Consider the following 18,276-nt stretch of genomic DNA (forward strand, 5'->3'; position numbering starts at 1 on the left):
CATAGATAATAAAGAATCTTTATTATCTATGGACTTGATAGACTAGTTACTAATAAATAATAATAGATACAATTGTATAATAAATAAAATTATATAAATTAACGATGAGCTCCTAATGCATTTTTTCCCCTAAATAATTTTTAAACATTTTATGTACGGATAAGGTATGTATAACTGAGTATGAGCATATATATATGAAATAATATTATGGTGTCTAAGGCGAATGTTCATTAAAAATTCGTGTGCACTTTATCTACACGGGCACCCTGTGTATCTAGACACAGCACACAGCGTACATATTTTAGCGTTCCGCTTAAAATCTAAAAAACAGTAAAATAGTATTTTTTTTAGAGTAATTTTGTGTAAAAGAAATACTTTCAAAAATAATAATAATTGTTTTGACACGTCCTGGTATAATATTTATTTCTATTCCATGATATTCAAATAAATAAAACCGTTTATTTTCTATAGTGAAATTTCATCGTCTGGTTCAACATGCTCATGTACCGTGGTCTATAGCATAGAACATTGCATATTGTATTATCATATTGCCCGTGTTGTCACAATTATTACTCAAAATGCGTTTAGCAATCTGTCGTTGTACAGTAAGTTGTATTGTTTGACAATAATAAATTCTTTCTTCGGTGATAGTAACTACTATTATCGTAGTGCGTCGCACTCGCAAGTCGTAGTTGACGACACAAACTTTTCTTTTGTGTTGTTTTTGTTTTTCGTGAATAATATTTCACAATTAAAATATATTTATCCACATCACTTAATATTATCATTGTTGTACCATAGCCCACACAGTCTTGTAGTCTTGTATAAGACTAACCTGAGGCTGTTCAAAAGCCAATGACACAGATTACTGGGTAAGTTTTCCTTTAAAACTTGTATAACTATAACTTTTTTTTAACAACAACAACAGCACTATAACTTCAAGTATCCAATCACCTACGGGCTATGACACAAGGTGAGGTGAAATAAATCGGGCTCCAAAAACGAATTTCGTTTTTAATCAGATAACTCGCTCGTCCACCTACTACATACTTGACCAGCGTATGTGTGGCGTTCAGTAAATAATTTCTCTCAGCTTATTACATTTATTTCTCGACTAACAAAATTGTTATTTCTCTTAATTGGTTTGTACCTTCACCTTTATAGACCATTTCAGCCTTCAGGATACATTGAGTTGTATTGAAAGCAAAAACAATTTTTGTTCTAGAAACAATAAAATTGTTTCAACTCATCAATTCATAAAATACTGATACTGTTAGTAACTCCATTCAAAAGTCATTCAGTGACAACTATCAACTGCCCATTGATTAGTAATTCAGTATCTACCCATACATTTTGTGTCTGGGATACTTGTCCAAATTCTTCGTGACACATCACTGCAAGCCCGGATTAATACAATCGTAGGCCCTAGGCATAGCCATAGCTGGAGGAGGGTCCAGGGGTCCGGACCCCTCAAGATTTTTTTAAAAATAGAAATATTTTATAGCGATGAATAAAGTAAATAGACTATAAACTTTCAGTATTTAGTATTTATATTTGAAAAAAAATATTGAAGCCACCCTCTACAAATTTTTTTTCAGTTGCAGCCTTGGGGCCCTAAGCACAGTGCTTTTAATACCTATGCGCTTATACAGCACTGCGGTGTCTAGTATTTAAATGGGTGTAAAACCTTCTGTTTAAGAGAAAAGAATTTCGATGTTAATCCTTTAAAAACAAAAAAAAAATCAAATCTAAACTTTTACGTAAATATAATTTTAATAAATCTTTAAAAACAATTAGTTTTACTCAGTCTACAAATATATAAAAAATTAAATTGTTAAAATCATAAAAAAAAACTTATTTTACGCCAATTTGAATATTTCTTTATCCCTCGTATTTATAAGTATTAAACATGATAATTGTAACAAAAAAAATAGTAGCCACATATTTTATTTTTGTAGGCCCCAAAAATATTTGTAGGACCTAGGCATAGTGCCTATAGTGCCTATATGCTAATACGGCCCTGACCACTGCTACGTTGTTTTGATTTAGGTTTTCTCTTAGATAATAGAAATTGGTTCAATTAAGTTCCATTGTTTTTCTCCTCAATCCTAAAGTATTTTAAACATTTTTACTTTATAGTGCTATTATATATACTTAAAACAATATTATTAATTTAATCAAATTCATTAAATTTTAGGATAAATAATTCATTTATCATGGGGCGTCGTTTAACTGGACCTTCTGCCAGAACTCGTGATGCACAACCTCTTCCATTAACAACACAACATAATTCATCTGCGACAAACGATCGAAATAATTTGTCACAACATGATGAACTTATTCATTTTGTTGGTGGTTGTAAGTATTATATTGTGTATAAAATAATATATGTTAGATATATGCATGGTAAAAATTATGTCCTATCTTCTACATCACTCAGTGACTACATCTTAATATGTTTTTTTTCTAATCTTAAATATATTAAGTTATAACTTTACTTAACATTGATACGCACGCTTAAACCTTATAGCTACAGTAGTGTCATTAAATGTTAAAAAATATGGTTTGTAATATTTTTTTCAATATATTACTGCACATTTATAAATTAAAGCTAAATAATTTAAAGATATTTAAGAGTATCTTTAGAATTATCTATAAAAACATTAGCCTCTGAATATACTACATAATTTTAATTTCATTTGTATTTACAAATATTATTATATTTATTATAATTAATTAATTGCAGATAAAATATTAAAATATATAACATAAAAAATATAAAATATATATTGTAAATTAAAAGAAACTAACTTAATCAATAATTATTCTATGTATATCTGTTTATGATGCGCCAAGGAAGATCTCCTACTATAATTTTTCTGCAAAAAAATCTTGCACACATCTTTGGTTAAAAGTAATTTGTTATTACTAATGTTTTAGCATGGAATGTTATTTTTCAAGAATATCAAAATGGATGCCAAGGATCTAATGGTGAGTTCCTTATCCTTACAAATTATTAAAATTCATGAATTATGGAGTTACTTAATTAAGTATATAGGTAAAACTAAAGTTTAGTATTAACAAGTAACAAAACGTAATTTCGTCAAATTTGTTTTGTTTTTTTTATCTGTTTTATTTTTTAATTAATGTTATTCATAATCAACTACAACTGAATTATTTAAAATGCAAAGCTAAGACACCTATTTTTGCATGCTCTATTAGTAAAAAATTGGATACAATTATACTAAAACAATAAATAAATAATAATTTTCTTCTATATTAAATCTAAATATAGTTATTTAATTTAAGTAAGGAGAATGACAATTTATAAAAATACATAATACTATGTTGCTTAATTTATAATTTTTTAGGTCGTTTTCATATACAGTTCTACGAAGAAGGAAATAGTGATACATTAAAAGGTATTATGCATACATTTTATTGAATCATATTTATTTTTTTTTATTATTTATAAAATTAATTTTATAGCTATTGATAACACATTGATTATTTATATTATAATTATTGTTATTTATAGCATCATATGCAGAACTTGCAGGTTCATGCATTTTAATAACAATCTTGTTAAGTTATTATTTAATGTAGGGCAGTAGGTAACAAAAAAAATTTGACCTAATCATTTACGACCTATCTATTTATTTTAAATATAATTTTTAAACAATATATATGTTCTTAGTACTTAGTAATTCCTATACAAATAATTATAATTTATTCAAAATATAAAAATTAATTATCACAACTATCAAAAATAGTTACATATACAAATATATACAAAGTTAAGAGCCAGTGCAATCATTAAAATTTTTATAACAACTATTCCCGTGGTTATATTTTAAATTCCGCCATCACAAAGCCACACAATTAGAATATTCATAAGATTTACAGATTAGAATGTAAATGTATCCACCCTCCAACCACTATAATTAAATACACATAAGAGTATGTATTCGGTACCACTGCAAATTATGTATTATAAATGATTTTAAACTAGTCTGTTTTTCATTCTTATTAAATTGTATAAAATTATAAGATATAAATAATGAATAACTAAGTTATTTTTAAAGTTTGGTTGAAAAAAAAATATTCTTATATATATTGTAAACAATGTTATCTTCATCTAGCAAATATTCTGTTCACCAGAATATTTTTAGTGTCGTTATTTTCTATTTAATAGTAGATTGATCCATTATTAAATTTAAATTTAAAAGTTAAAATATTATCTAAGGTATCTTGTATGCTTTGATTAATATTCAAATTTCTTAGCAAGTAATAAACATTTTAAAATTATAACATTTTTTTATTCCTAGATGCCATGTATAATACTTTTTTTATTTAAAGATTTATGTTTTATAATATAAGTAATAATAATATTCTTTTGTTATAACGGCTGTAGTTATTTGAACTACTTACCACTTATTAAGATTATAAAAATATTTGAATCATCCAACTGTTAAAAAAAAATTGAGGTTTGGTCAAATTTTTATTAAATTTGCTTAACCTTTCTGGTAGGTTTATATGCCAGAGAATAATACTTGATGTGCTATTGGCACTGTGACACTTAAACAATTTAAATATATAAATTTTAAAACTGGCTTCCTTAATAAACTAATTTGGCATAATTCCTAAAATAACAAAAACATTTCTTGCTGTTGTTTATAGTATATATAAAAGTAATACTTGAATCTATGACGTTTCCCCACCCTCCAAATTAGATAATTTCTTCCTTGGATAATAAATTAAAAGTAAAAATATTAAACAGTAATGTACAACGCAAATTAATAAATTAACTGTTAATGAGTTTTTTTATTAAATAATTTATAAAATGTTAAATTCATATATTATAAATATAATTCAATAATATATCATTATTATTTCTATTACAAAATATACAAGAACAAACAGTTATAAGCACTCTGCAAAATATTGTAAACTTAATCAAGATACCTAAAAGTAATATGTTTTTAATAGTTTAGATAATTTAAGTTTGGTTTAACAATCATTACCCATTAAATTGAACAATAAATCTATAATGTGAAAGGTGATTGTAAATAGATGCTGATTATAATTATTATATATTTCAAGTGAAACCAAAGAACCTATTTTTAATAAAATTTGTAATAAAATATATATTGATTCAGGGGGTAATTATTTTAAAAAGTTGCTGTAATATTTTGTGTATCAAGTAATATGTTTTACACTTTTTTTTTTCCAGGATTTAAACCCTTTGATCTAGAAGCTTGGTGGGGAAAACAAACTATCCAACGATACCAACAACGTTCCTAATATTATTACACTAATATATTGTATTGTATTTTTCAGTTATTTTTTTTCCCAATTATTTAATACAAAAAATGGCATATGCCTAATATCTTGATACTGACAATTAAATTATATTTTATTATCTGCTATCAGTTATTAATTATCAGCCTCATGCAGGTATGTTCTAATAATTTATGACATGCCATAATATTTTTATAGTTAAAAATTTGATCATGATTGGCAAAAAAAATTAATAAGTATTATTTAATTTAATTTACTCTAAAAAACTAAAATATATAATGTATATATTTAGAGTTAGAGAGTAGGGATTAAATACATTTATTCCCATAAATCAATTTGACATTCCAAGTAATTGGATATTTTAGAGTAGCATGTATATTCGTTATTATATATTTTATTTTTATTAAAGTTATGACTTATGATGTAACTCTTCTACAATTTATTTTATTTAAAATTATTATTTGTTTTTTAATAAAATACTTCTAATTTAATGATTTTTTTCAATTTATCAATTATTATTATTTAAAAATTCAGAATCGTTAAAGATTCTTGTTATAAAATCTTTATTATTGCAATATATTTATAATATTTCACATTATTTTTGAGTATTTAACCAAACCAATGTAGATAATTTAATATTGTAAATTGTAATGATTCATTAAGTAATTCAGTAAATGTACTTTTAATATTTTAAATAGTTATATATTTTATACATAATTAAGCATTTGAATAGTTAATATATTTACCGCAGCATTCTTTAAAAAAAATTTATTGTATTTGAAGTTATTAATAATTTCTTTTTTAAATAAATTATTTTATACTAAAAGTGACTGTTCTTTTTTTTTTAATTTTATCACTATATTATTACTATAAATACATTTTATAGAAATAACAAAACATTGTTTTCTTTTTTTCATTTGGTTTTTAAAGCAATTTACAGAGTACTTGGTTTTATGTTATCTTGTACAAATTTTTTTAAAAAGTGATGTTTATGTGTTACATTAGATATTAAAAAATAAAACTCAGTTTATACTTGCTTATACGTATTTTCTTTACTTGGAATTTGGATTACTTAATGAGTTAATATTCTATTTTTCTTGATTAATTTAATCCTTAACACATTAAAATTTAAACTATATTATTGACTATTTAACTAAATACTAATGTGTAAAATATTGAATTTAATGTGTTTTAATTTTATTAAAAATTTCTAGTTGAAGAAAGAAAAATAATTAGGTATAATATGTTTAAAGTCTATTACAATTATTGATTATACTAATATTTCTAAACACAAGTAAACTGGAAGTAGATAGGTATAAAAATAAGATACAAATTACTAGCCAGTTGAATGTTCCTTTTGTTTTCAATATTAACTTACCTGTTTTCTTATTCAAACAAAGACTTACATTTCTAATTATTTTAAATGATATAAATGTAATAAACACTTCATAACTATTTGTTTAGTACCTACCTATGTTTATATAATAATGCTTTGATTAGTACAATCTATAAGTTTGTGTTAATCTTGGTGGTCCTACTGATAATCAGCTCATTAAACCATAACATTATACACCTACTTCTTGGCTAAGGCCAATGTCAAGAAATTGATCATTGAAAGTTGTTAGTGGGTAATCTTAAAGATATAATATGCTTATCTTTTTATTTTAGGCTTCAATATTCAACAACACGTTTATTCCTTAGATAGATACATTTATTTCATATTAGTTGTAGCATAGGTAATGTTAAACGTACATGTATTATAGATTGGTAGATTTTGTCGATAGATGGGGTAGTCATATTTCGTAATATATTTCACTATTAAAGTATTGACTAAAAGTATTTTTTTTGTAAAAAATTTGGATAATTATTAGATTTTATTTGAGAGAGGTATTGTTCTGTGTTTTAGTATAGAATAATATGTTTTGTATTGGTCGCTAATCTCGTTTTTTTTTTAAGTAAATACCTATAAATTATAATGATTGGACCGAAATAATCATTTTTTCACATTTATATGTTTTTGCATATAATTTTAATAACTGTGACTACGCAACACATAAAACCATTATGATTGGGCAATATGGACTATGCAGTATGCCCTATGTTGTAATATTACCATCATCACTCGTCGAGGTCTGAGATCATTGTTGAAAAGGCATTAATTATGTCTCAGATCATGTACTAGTCACTGTAGTGTATAAAACTAAAACAGAACAACGCTAGTTATTAATGTGCAATGGCTGCGTGCAGTTTATTAGATTATTCAGATTATTTTGTTTTCGCGGATCACGATGATCGGTTCTATTATGTTATGTAATACCGATTACGAACCCTATGCCCAAGAATCCGGTAGAATATTAAGTGTTAAGACCATAAATTAATACTACTGTCTACTATACTACTAATAATAACTACTCTATGGTTTAAATCAACAGAAATCTCCGACACACGATCTGTTAAAATAAGGTAGGTATATTTTTTAATTTTTCGAATAAAATAAGAGACTCAGTAGTTGTTTCTCAATATAGCTCGAGAATTACAGTATTCTATTGGAAGAGGTTTCCGGACTTTTATTAAAGCATACCCACTAGCCATTTTCCATTATTATTACTCATAATATGATCATGTAAGATGTAACTACTTTAAAAATATAGTATAGACTTGCGTAGTAGTACAAAATAATAGCTATTAGCTTAGTACAATTGGTATTATAGTACTTACTAATGTCTAATAGTAGTATTGGTCAGTGCTCGAATAGGGAAAAATTATGTAGAGGCGTTCAATCTGTTTTAAAAACTGCATTCCAAGTGTACAAATACTTAACACAGACCCGCGGAAAGCTTGTAATAAGCTTTTCACCCTCCCAAAAATAAGTTGTAAATACGCCACTCAGCTACTGTGTAGAACACTTCTTAGTATCATCTCCAAGTATTTTAATAATTGAAAATTAACACTCAAAATATGATCTTAAAAGTTAAAATATTACCTATTCAACATTTTTCAATTGTTTTCCTACTTACTCTTAAATATTCTATAAAAAAAAGAAGGTATTTAAGATTATGGTACCTATCAAGTGTATCAATAAATATAGGTACAAGTACGTCTTATACTAAAAGTGTACCGTATAAAATGCTGCAAGGACGTACACCACCTACTCCTTAGGGCTTAGGTTATACTAGGTATAATTGGACTGGGAGATGGAATTTTGCGTCAATTTTATTATTTGTAATTTACGTCACCAATAGATACCTATATTTAAGTATTACGCATCTGTGTAATATGCGTCTAAGTACAAAGTAACATGTAATTTACGCCACATCTAAATATTAATTTAGGTAATCTGTAGCACGACGAAGAACATAATGGCAAATAGTTTATCAATTCTGCGCCACACGCTTTCAATCACAATTGTTGTATCAGTTATAGGAATCGCACATAAAACGTAAATAAATAACATTTAAACAACGAATTCCTGATTTTTATATAAATAGGTAGGTAGGTATAATAAGATATTTCATTATTAGTTGGTCTGAAATATTACTCATTTGTACATAAAATATATTATGCAGGTACGGTATACCACTATACAACATAATATAAGGCTATACTTATACTTATTACTATATTAGCTTATGTTTCTTAATTTAATTTTATAATATACATAAATATATTACCTATTAATTAGTGGCTGGTGATAATTACAATTTACGTATAATTAATAGGAATAAAATTGTGCAGATTATTTATACATATTAGGTACACTCTTTTATCTAGTTAGTATATGTGGCAAAAATTATCAAAATCAGTTTTTAGATGTGGTGTAATTTACTTTATTTTAGTCGTTTTTGGCGTAAATTATACACACGCTCATTAATATTTCGGTCACTTGCGACTGGCGGCTATTGATAATCGGATTGCAAACATTTTCCGTCAGAAATCTTAGAATATTTCATTACGTATTCTTTTCACTCGATTCTTTGGGTATATTAGGTAGGTACGCACTAAGACGATAGGACGTTAAACCCACGTGACCACCAGACCACATGAGTTATCTCTGTCTGAATATAATGCATATAATAACCAATTTAACGTTTAAAAGAATCAATTTTACAGTTGTTTTTAATAACAGAGAAAGGGCACGTCGTAAATATTTTTGTTGGTATTTTAATGTTGAAGCTAATTATTGCCAAACTATGAGTACCTATTTTAAAATTGTTAAAATTTTGTAAATTTTAAAATGTTTATAATTTGTTTTAAAATTAAAATATCAAACTTTGATTCCCCCGGTTTTATAGACAATATTCTTACTTCAGTTACAGTTACTAGTAAATTTGATAATAGGTTGATTTACTACAATATAAAAAAATAACAAAGTAAAATGGATTTTTTTTTTTATGTTAAATTTGGTGAATGTAATGCGTTAGTAAGACGAAGACAAGTTCCATATTATGCAGGTGGGTAACGTTGTCGTATGATGTGGATTATAGCGTACACGCACGGCGATTCGTAGTGACGGCTGATTGTTTAAATCAGATGGTCGGATTGGCCATCGGATTAATTTAAGAACGCGCAACAGCCGTCACGGTGTCGCGTGATTGACGTAAATTAAAATTAAAACAAAGAGTAATTCCTAAGAGTTTCTAAAGTATTAACGGGAAACTTATTGTGATCATTTTGGGTTTATTCGGCACTTCAGCGTCGTCTGCCAAGTCATATTAATTTTTTACGAGTTAAATAATTTATAATATCGTTCACAATAAGTTTATAGTTACGTGGTTTTCATTGTTCGACTAGTAGTGGTGGACTTTCAATTTGCAATACGCCGTCGACCAAAGGTAAGAGCTAATGAGTAATATTGTATCATCAACAATATAATATGTATCATTGTAACGACTACCACAGTACACACTAACATTAATAAAAGAGTTTAAATATAGTTTACCGCAAAGCGCGCAATAATAATTAATTGCGCGGGTACCTAAATGGTTGTATATATATTATATTATTATAGACATGATCGTCAAGACCGTATTTAGAGGCGACAAGGGGCTGTTTAACAGTCCTTGTTACTCCTGGTGGTTAATTTTTTTTAAACGTCCATCCTTTTAACCTCTCATAACTCTATTCAATTATTTTCTACGATTAATATTGCCTATATTTTTATATATTGTAAATTGTAATTCTTTACCATAGTTTATAAATAATATAATATAATTTTATTATAAAATTATCATCAGCATAAGTGTTGTATTAAAAATAAAAAAAAATAAAAAAAATCGAAAGTGATATAACTTCCATTATCAATAATATGATAATCAAAGAAATTTTCACAGTTCAAGAAGAAAATTAAAAATGTTTAATTGTTATTTTTTAAACATTTAAATTATTTTATTAACATAATTTTTTTGTTTTGGTAACTGGGTGGTTTTTGTTATCTCTGGTCGACATTCGGTGAATTTTTAATTACTGCACTATATCAATTATAATATAATATGTGTTAGGTATAACATATCAATGTGAAATAATATGCGTCATGCAACTGTAATTTGTAATATATTATACATAGTAACCTACTTTGTTTGTATAAGTACTCTACACAAAAACTTTTTGGAATTGCGGACCACGATCCTTTCAAAAATTCTCTAAATATTGAAATTTGACTAATTATATAAGCTGGTGCGTGCGTATTTCTAAAATTTACGAGTTCCGTGTATCTACATATTTGTGACCATTATTGGAATACGGCCAAAACAGAGCCGTTACAAAACATTGTGACCCCTTAGGGTGTTAGTTCTACCAACTGTAAACAATTAATCCACGTTGCGAGCATTTCATGAATGAAAGGGACTGTTGTAGTATAGGTCTGTAAGTCTAATAATGTATATTATTATGGATTACATATGCTAAAAATTAAAAATATCCATTCCAATACAGTTAAAAACATTTGAGCAAAACACTCGTATTTTTATGGCTATATAGACATTGATTGGGAACAATATATATTTTAAGGGGCCATGTTGTCAACTTTAGCCTATAGATATGAATAATCAAGACGATTTTTGTATTTTGTATCACTTTAAATACTTCTGCCTGTATGTAAGCAATTATGACAAAGAATTAATAATTATTGCACGGTAAGGGTTCAAGGGTAAGCATAGCTGATAGATACTCGTGTTTACACTTTTTATTTGTTTTTATTTAAAATTAGACAATTTATAATCTTTAAAATAATATGATATTATAATAATTACATTTGATAAATTATAGTAGATAATACTTCACACGAACAAAATTATGAAGAAATCACTAATAACTGGTAACATCTTAATATCTATATCTTAATTAAATCAATATAGCCAAATATGTATAGGCTCTGCGTATAGTGGGTTTTTTTGGGGGTGAGATGGTAGAGTTTTAAGAAAATAAATGGATTATACTGTATGTTAAAATTTTAACAAATTATTTAGACTATACGTCATATAATATCGGTGTAGTTGTTTTTATAAAAAGTATAAGTATCTATAAGTAAAGTATAAGTATACTTATAAGTCGTTATGTAAGGCAAGGTTTAATATAGATATTGAGGTAATGGGTATGCTAGTATCTAGCCTTTAATAGATACCTATTAAAATTTAAATAATTTATAGGTCTGGGCAAGATCCCAGATTCCAATTTTATAGAATTAGACTGGCCTTATCTGATTGTTTTATAATTTGTACATTTGAAATTTGTTATTTAATGATATTTTAGTATTTATAAGAGGACAAAGGAGATGTTATCACTTATTGCTTGATTTTATTTTTTCCTTAAGAACCCCTGCATCTTAAACGTATATAGCTTAACTAATAATATAATTAATTATTTGAGGAAATTCTTGGATAGATATTTTCAAATAAGTCACTTGTACAGATTTTTCAATATTAATTTTAATTTATCATTGTTAATATGCTGGTAGGTAGGGCAGCTAGCGGGCTCCAACCGACCACGCACCAGAGGGAATACACACAATTATTAATTAGGTAGCAATCTTTTTAATACCGCAGCGAACCAATTGGAAATGTGAAAACAAACTATGCTACAAACGAACGACACAAAATCGTTCGAGGCACGTTTGTTGGCACTTGAGACGAGCATAACGCGTTTCTTTACGGAAGCGCGTAGTGAAACCGCACAACAGCCACATGACTATGCAGTCCCGCGCGCGGTCCACCGCCCACCCATCACCCGAACACGTAGCAACTCGTACACACGAGTTCTACCAGTCGGGTAAGTCGTAAGCGTACGACGCAGACGGCACACAACCGATACTCCACAAAAAGCCCCCCCGGTCAAAAAAAAATAAAATACATTTTTTTTTTGACAGTTCAACTGAACGTCAACCACCGAGTCCGTGCAAACATTGTGGGGAAATCCAGTGGCACAACAAGTGTCTACTTAGACCGACCAGGTCGGGAAACGGAGTGGGAGTCGACGGGGACTAGTCCCCCCTCGACTCATCACCATCTCCGCACACATCATCACCAAAATTCGGTAGTATACACGGAAAAAATACGTGGTACATACGCTCGTGGTTAGGCAGTTCGATACAACACACAGCCAACTATACGAATATTTTTTCCGTCACAGCACCAATCGGCACCCGTTCACAGACCCCCAACCTACACCACCCCACCACCTCACACACTCACCTCAAAGGTGACGTGTGTTCAACCATCGGCTCATGGGACAGCCGCAGGTGTAGGGATAAAAGCAACAGAGACACGGGTGTTCACCTACACAGGTGACGGGGCGCCAGCACAACACTGAGCACAACCTCGCATTAGGTCAGTCTGCGCACATAATGCAACTGGTGAGCACAGAGGCAACAGATAAAGACAGTTTGGTCATGGCGGTTAACACCGTAGACCGGACAGTCTCCATCGCGGTTTAGAACCAGTTGTCCCGCTCAGGTTAGGTTAGGTATATAATTTAAAAAATTAGATTTTGAATAACAATTGCATTATTGAATATTTTATGTAAACTGTAGTTAACATAATATGCGTATATGTTTGGGATTACAGCTAAAACCCTATAAATTATATTGTAAATTAAACTTTAAAATACAATTTATTTATTGATTAGTGTACTATATAGACACATATTTAATTTAACAATGTCATATTTTTCAGTTTACATTGCGAAAAAGTAGAAACCCTATGTGCTATAATGGCTGCCTATACATAGTTCCTCAACTGTTTATTCAAAGTGTTTTACTTTCATTCTGTATTTGTTTTATATATAGTCAAAAATATTCGCGATTAGTTCATAATTATTTTTAATATAGGTAACTCATAAATCCTATTTATTGGTACAAACATGTTTAAAGAATTATATTACCTATACAGCTCGTGATTACTTTAATCCGACCGACTGACTCTGATTATAATAGAAGTCTGTAATGCATTCAACTATACAAGTGTCAAGATAACATCTTATATAACTGATAAATAAAATACATCAGTTATTACTATTAGGCAAATATAAAAATTGTTAAGCCCGCATAGTTGCTATCATTGTTGAGCGGACGTCGGACTGCGCATGGATCCATTTTCAAGACCACGTGTAAAATGTATACATAATAATATATTGTATGTTAAAATTAATACTGCGTGCACGCTGATTCTATGTATTATATTGCTTGAAAAATCAAATGACACAACAGTAGCATCAGTAATAAATAGTAGCAGTAACAAAAACATCAGTAAAGTTTTAATTAAGTTGAACAAATTACAGCTTGTTAAACATTATACATAACCGGCAATTCACGTAAGTTAGTAATTTACCTATTTATTTTTATTTTAAACACTTTTTATGAAACTTATTAAATTAATTTAAGAAGAGAATTATTAAAAAAATGAATTAAATAATTTAAACTTAACGTGTATATATTCGAATTTATGATATGTACATTGATAGCTATTCATAAACGCTTAATTAAACTGCATTTAAATGCACTAATTCATTTGTAACTGATAAACATTAGGTACTATTGATATTGAATAAATAATATTGTCAAAAATAAACTACTCTACTAATTTATTATAATTTAGATGAAAACCTCATATCTATAAATATATCAATTTTAGGTTTACTAACATGCGTTTAGAACAAGAACCCCTTATAATCCGATGTTTCCGTCAGTTACCATTATATACATAGCTATGATTGTTGATTTTAATATTACAGTTAAATACTTGAATAAAAAATTAATTTTGTAATGGTTCTATTCAAAGTAAATTAATACTAACCAATATGAAATAAATAGGTATTAAAATATGAAACAACTATAGTTAAATGCGTTGTATTAAGATAAGTACGTTTTGAAATTGGGAATTTAGCATATTCGAAGAGTGAGTTTTCCTAACTTATTTAAAAATCAAAATAAAACATTTTTATAAAATATTTATACAATTATAACCCATACTTTTAAAATGCAATAAACAGTAGGTATAGGTACTACTATAGTAGGTATGTACTTACCTATTATCGTGATGACTTTTCATTTGTTATTATAAAAATGTTACTTAAAATTAAAACGGATAACAGTTATTACAGTAGTTACATTATTATATTATAATTAGCAATAACACTAGACTATTAAACATTTCCATGGACCATGTAGAATTTGGAACGGCAATTCACTTAATTTGGAAACAAATTACAGATAATTATTTATTGTATTTTTAATTACATTCAAGTATATAATTGGTGTAGGTACATAAAATATTATACAGTACAAACTAGATCGTGTGTATACGTGTGTATACGTGTGTATCCTGTTATAGATATTATAAATTATAATACGTACATATTTTAGAATATCTAGTGCTGGAAGCTTAGTATAACATGTGTTTGTCTTTACTGCAGTTATATTTGTTTAGTCGATCCATCAATACGACAATACCACAGAAAAGTAATCTTTACAATAGTTACTGTACCTTTTTTTTTATCCAGAATATTTTTCAGTGAAGTTTTTAAGTGTAAAATATTTGTTTAGCGACAGTCTGTTACTTTGTGGCTAAGTATCTATAATAATATGAAGGTGATCTTACGTATATTTTTTATTTAATATGATATAGCTAATGTAGTAACGTATATTGTAGGTTGTGAATATATACCTCATTAGTCTATAAACTGAGTGTCTTTTAAACAGTCGACGAAAGTGTTAAATTGAATCTCAATCATTTCAATCAATTTATGCGTAAAACGATTCTAAGCAAATGACACAGGTAATCATCGTACACATATTTATAACTTAGGTACAAGTTATAAGTCAAAATTAACGTAGGTACCACAAAATTGTATGGATATTGTAATATAATATATGGTGTGATTTAGAAATACTTTAAAATTATTTCTAAATATTTTAAAAATTTAATTTAAAAAGTAATAATACACCAAATTGAAGGAAATTTCTATTGCTAAATATTTGTTGACTTTCAACTAAAATCTTATTTCTTGTTTAAATATTTCTTAATGTCGAAATTTAAATTTTCTAATGCTTATCAAAAAAAAAAAATTTTTACATATTATGTATTTCGAAGATTTTAAATTGGTGTAAAACCAACTTATAGAGAATTAATTTTGTCAAGCTTTTTGACCGGAAATCGAAGAACAACATTTTTATCAACATATATCGAAAATAAGTTTAACATTTCAAATGTCTAAATAATAGCTTAAAAATTGTCAAAATTGATAAACCATTTTGAAAATGTTATTATGTCTAGAAAATACTTACACAAATATTTATTAAGTACTTAAAATCTTTAATATTTAATTATACCATTTTATTCTTTTTTGTAGTAATTCAAAAAAGAATAAAATGGTTTTGTCAAAATTTCTCCTGTTGTTTTTTTATTAGTTTTCTCGATTATTAAAAAGTTACTTAGGTTTTCCATTCAAAGTTCCAACTATATAAAATGTTTTACTGTAAGCCATGATTGAAGTAAAGTGTTTTTTCTAAAGTGTGATGACATAAACTAAAATAAAAAATACTTTATAAATTGAATCGTAATCGTTTAATTGAAACTTTAAAATATATATTAAGCACTTAAATTTGAAATTTGAAATGATTTTTTAAATATAAATTATTTTAGAAAAATAGTCGTATAAAGGTTATTCTAAATAATAAAAAATTGAGTTAATCAAATTTTCAAAAAATACTAAAAACCATACTCTTTCAAGTAATTATTGTGCTTGCTGAATTTGAATAAAAATACAAAATATACTCATAGTTTATAAATGAATAGTTGATTCTTTGACTTATCATTACTATGATTTTTTTAGTATAAATCATAAAATCTATTTAATTATTTAAATTAATAATTTATTACATTATTAAAACAAAATTGTTCATGTATTATTCAAAATTAATAAAGGTTTGCACACGGATGTTTATTGTTGAGTAATTTAAAAGGTTCAGTTGTGTCTTTGAAGTATTTGAATAGAAATATTATTGGTAGGCGCTTTTTCTCCAACAATACATGCTTGGTATTGTTCCCTTTGAATTATGAACAAACTGCTTTCAATGCAAAAATAAAATTCTTAATTAAATATTGACATATAGTGATTTAACTAATTGTAATATTTTGATACTCGGACACCCGGTATATGCACTTGAGTTGCGTGTGATTAACATAAATATTAACGAATTAATTTATAATATTGTGTAATAGAGTGAAGTCCTATAATTTTAAAATTTAAATTAAAACTTATTACTTAAATTATGTTTTAGCATTTTATTCATTTACTTGTATTTTTATAATAATAATAAAAGTCTAATGCAACAACAATACAACATTTTCTTTCTAAAAACTTGTGGAAATACCGACTTTATTCTTTGCTTAGTATTTAACTTATGTTAAGATGTATGGTATACTTAAATGCAAATAATAATAAGTAAGTACTAGGTACTTGTTTGAAATCAACATAATAAACAGATTATATTATATTGTTATGATTTATAAATATTATTTGTTTATCCAAGTTTATTGTCCATTGATTAATCCGAGACACTTGTTTATCTTTATTGACTAATGATAGTGAAAACCTATGTAATTAGTTCATAATTAGAGCTCCGAGAAATTTGCATTACCTACTCTAAAGTATACTTATTTATTTATTTTATTTTTTACGGGATGGGCTCTATTTTACATAGATAAGTACGACTTGAAATTACATCTGTTTAAATACGAACATGCTTAATATAATATACATAGTTAAATTAATAATGATAAACCTTTTGTAACAAATATCGTAATAATGCAGTGCAAAGTGAACTAAGAGCATAGGTGCAATTAAAATTAGTACCCTCAAATATTTTTTTATAATATCACATTCAACAGCGATTCAACGCTATGCCCGGAAAATGAAGAGCTTAAACACTCTCAGTTCTTTTTATTGAAATTGCGCTTATGACTAAGAAATTTAAACTATACTATCATAATCATAACTTAAAGAAAAAAACAAAACAATATTACATTATATTTTGAGTGAATATTTTTTGAAATTATAAAATAATTAAACATACCTATATAATCAGGTGTTTTATAAAACACCTTAAATTTAATATTAAACTTAAAATAAAACTATCACAAGATAAACTTATTATACTTATAAAAAATAAATTAAACAGGATGAGCCAATAATAATTATTTAACTGATTCTATTATTCGCCAATAAAAAAAAATGTGTACCCGTTTGATTGAGTAAGTAAAATTCATCCTTCGCAATAATAATAAATAAAATCGTCTGGATTTTTTACAGCAGTAGGTACTCTCATGTGGGTCAGTATATTAAAACACGTGTATCTTTTCGTGGTTTGAACTTTGAAGTAATGTGTATCGTTGGCTTTATCAATGTTTTGTTATTCAATTTTAGTTCCCTATATACGTATATTGATGTATACTATTATGTTACCAAACATTTTGTTCAAATATT

General features: G+C 26.9%; 2 protein-coding genes across 6 annotated transcripts in view; both read left to right on the forward strand.

Moving 5' to 3' along the window:
- Positions 1-580: 580 nt before the first annotated feature.
- LOC113553017 (MAPK regulated corepressor interacting protein 2) lies at positions 581-5,404 on the forward strand. Its single transcript, XM_026956117.1, has 5 exons — positions 581-872; positions 2,198-2,358; positions 2,941-2,991; positions 3,372-3,422; positions 5,234-5,404. Exons 1-5 carry the CDS (start codon positions 856-858, stop codon positions 5,302-5,304), a joined length of 351 nt encoding a protein of 116 aa, XP_026811918.1. The 5' UTR covers positions 581-855; the 3' UTR covers positions 5,305-5,404.
- Positions 5,405-7,609: 2,205 nt separating this feature from the next.
- LOC113554114 (proton-coupled amino acid transporter-like protein CG1139) overlaps positions 7,610-18,276 on the forward strand; it is a 28,062-nt gene continuing 17,395 nt past the window's right edge. The window contains exon 1 of one of the 5 annotated variants that reach the window (XM_026957816.1): positions 7,610-7,764. Coding sequence is in view for 1 of the 5 variants with exons in the window: in XM_026957812.1 (XP_026813613.1) it covers positions 15,558-15,566 (9 nt within the window). In the remaining 4 variants the exon portion in view is untranslated. Of the gene's footprint in view, positions 7,765-9,966; positions 10,134-13,854; positions 14,108-15,435; positions 15,567-18,276 lie in introns of those variants that run through there. The other 4 variants (XM_026957814.1, XM_026957815.1, XM_026957813.1 and 1 more) reach the window with 4 other exon arrangements.

Source organism: Rhopalosiphum maidis, chromosome 2, assembly GCF_003676215.2.
Source record: "Rhopalosiphum maidis isolate BTI-1 chromosome 2, ASM367621v3, whole genome shotgun sequence".
NCBI lineage: Eukaryota > Metazoa > Arthropoda > Insecta > Hemiptera > Aphididae > Rhopalosiphum > Rhopalosiphum maidis.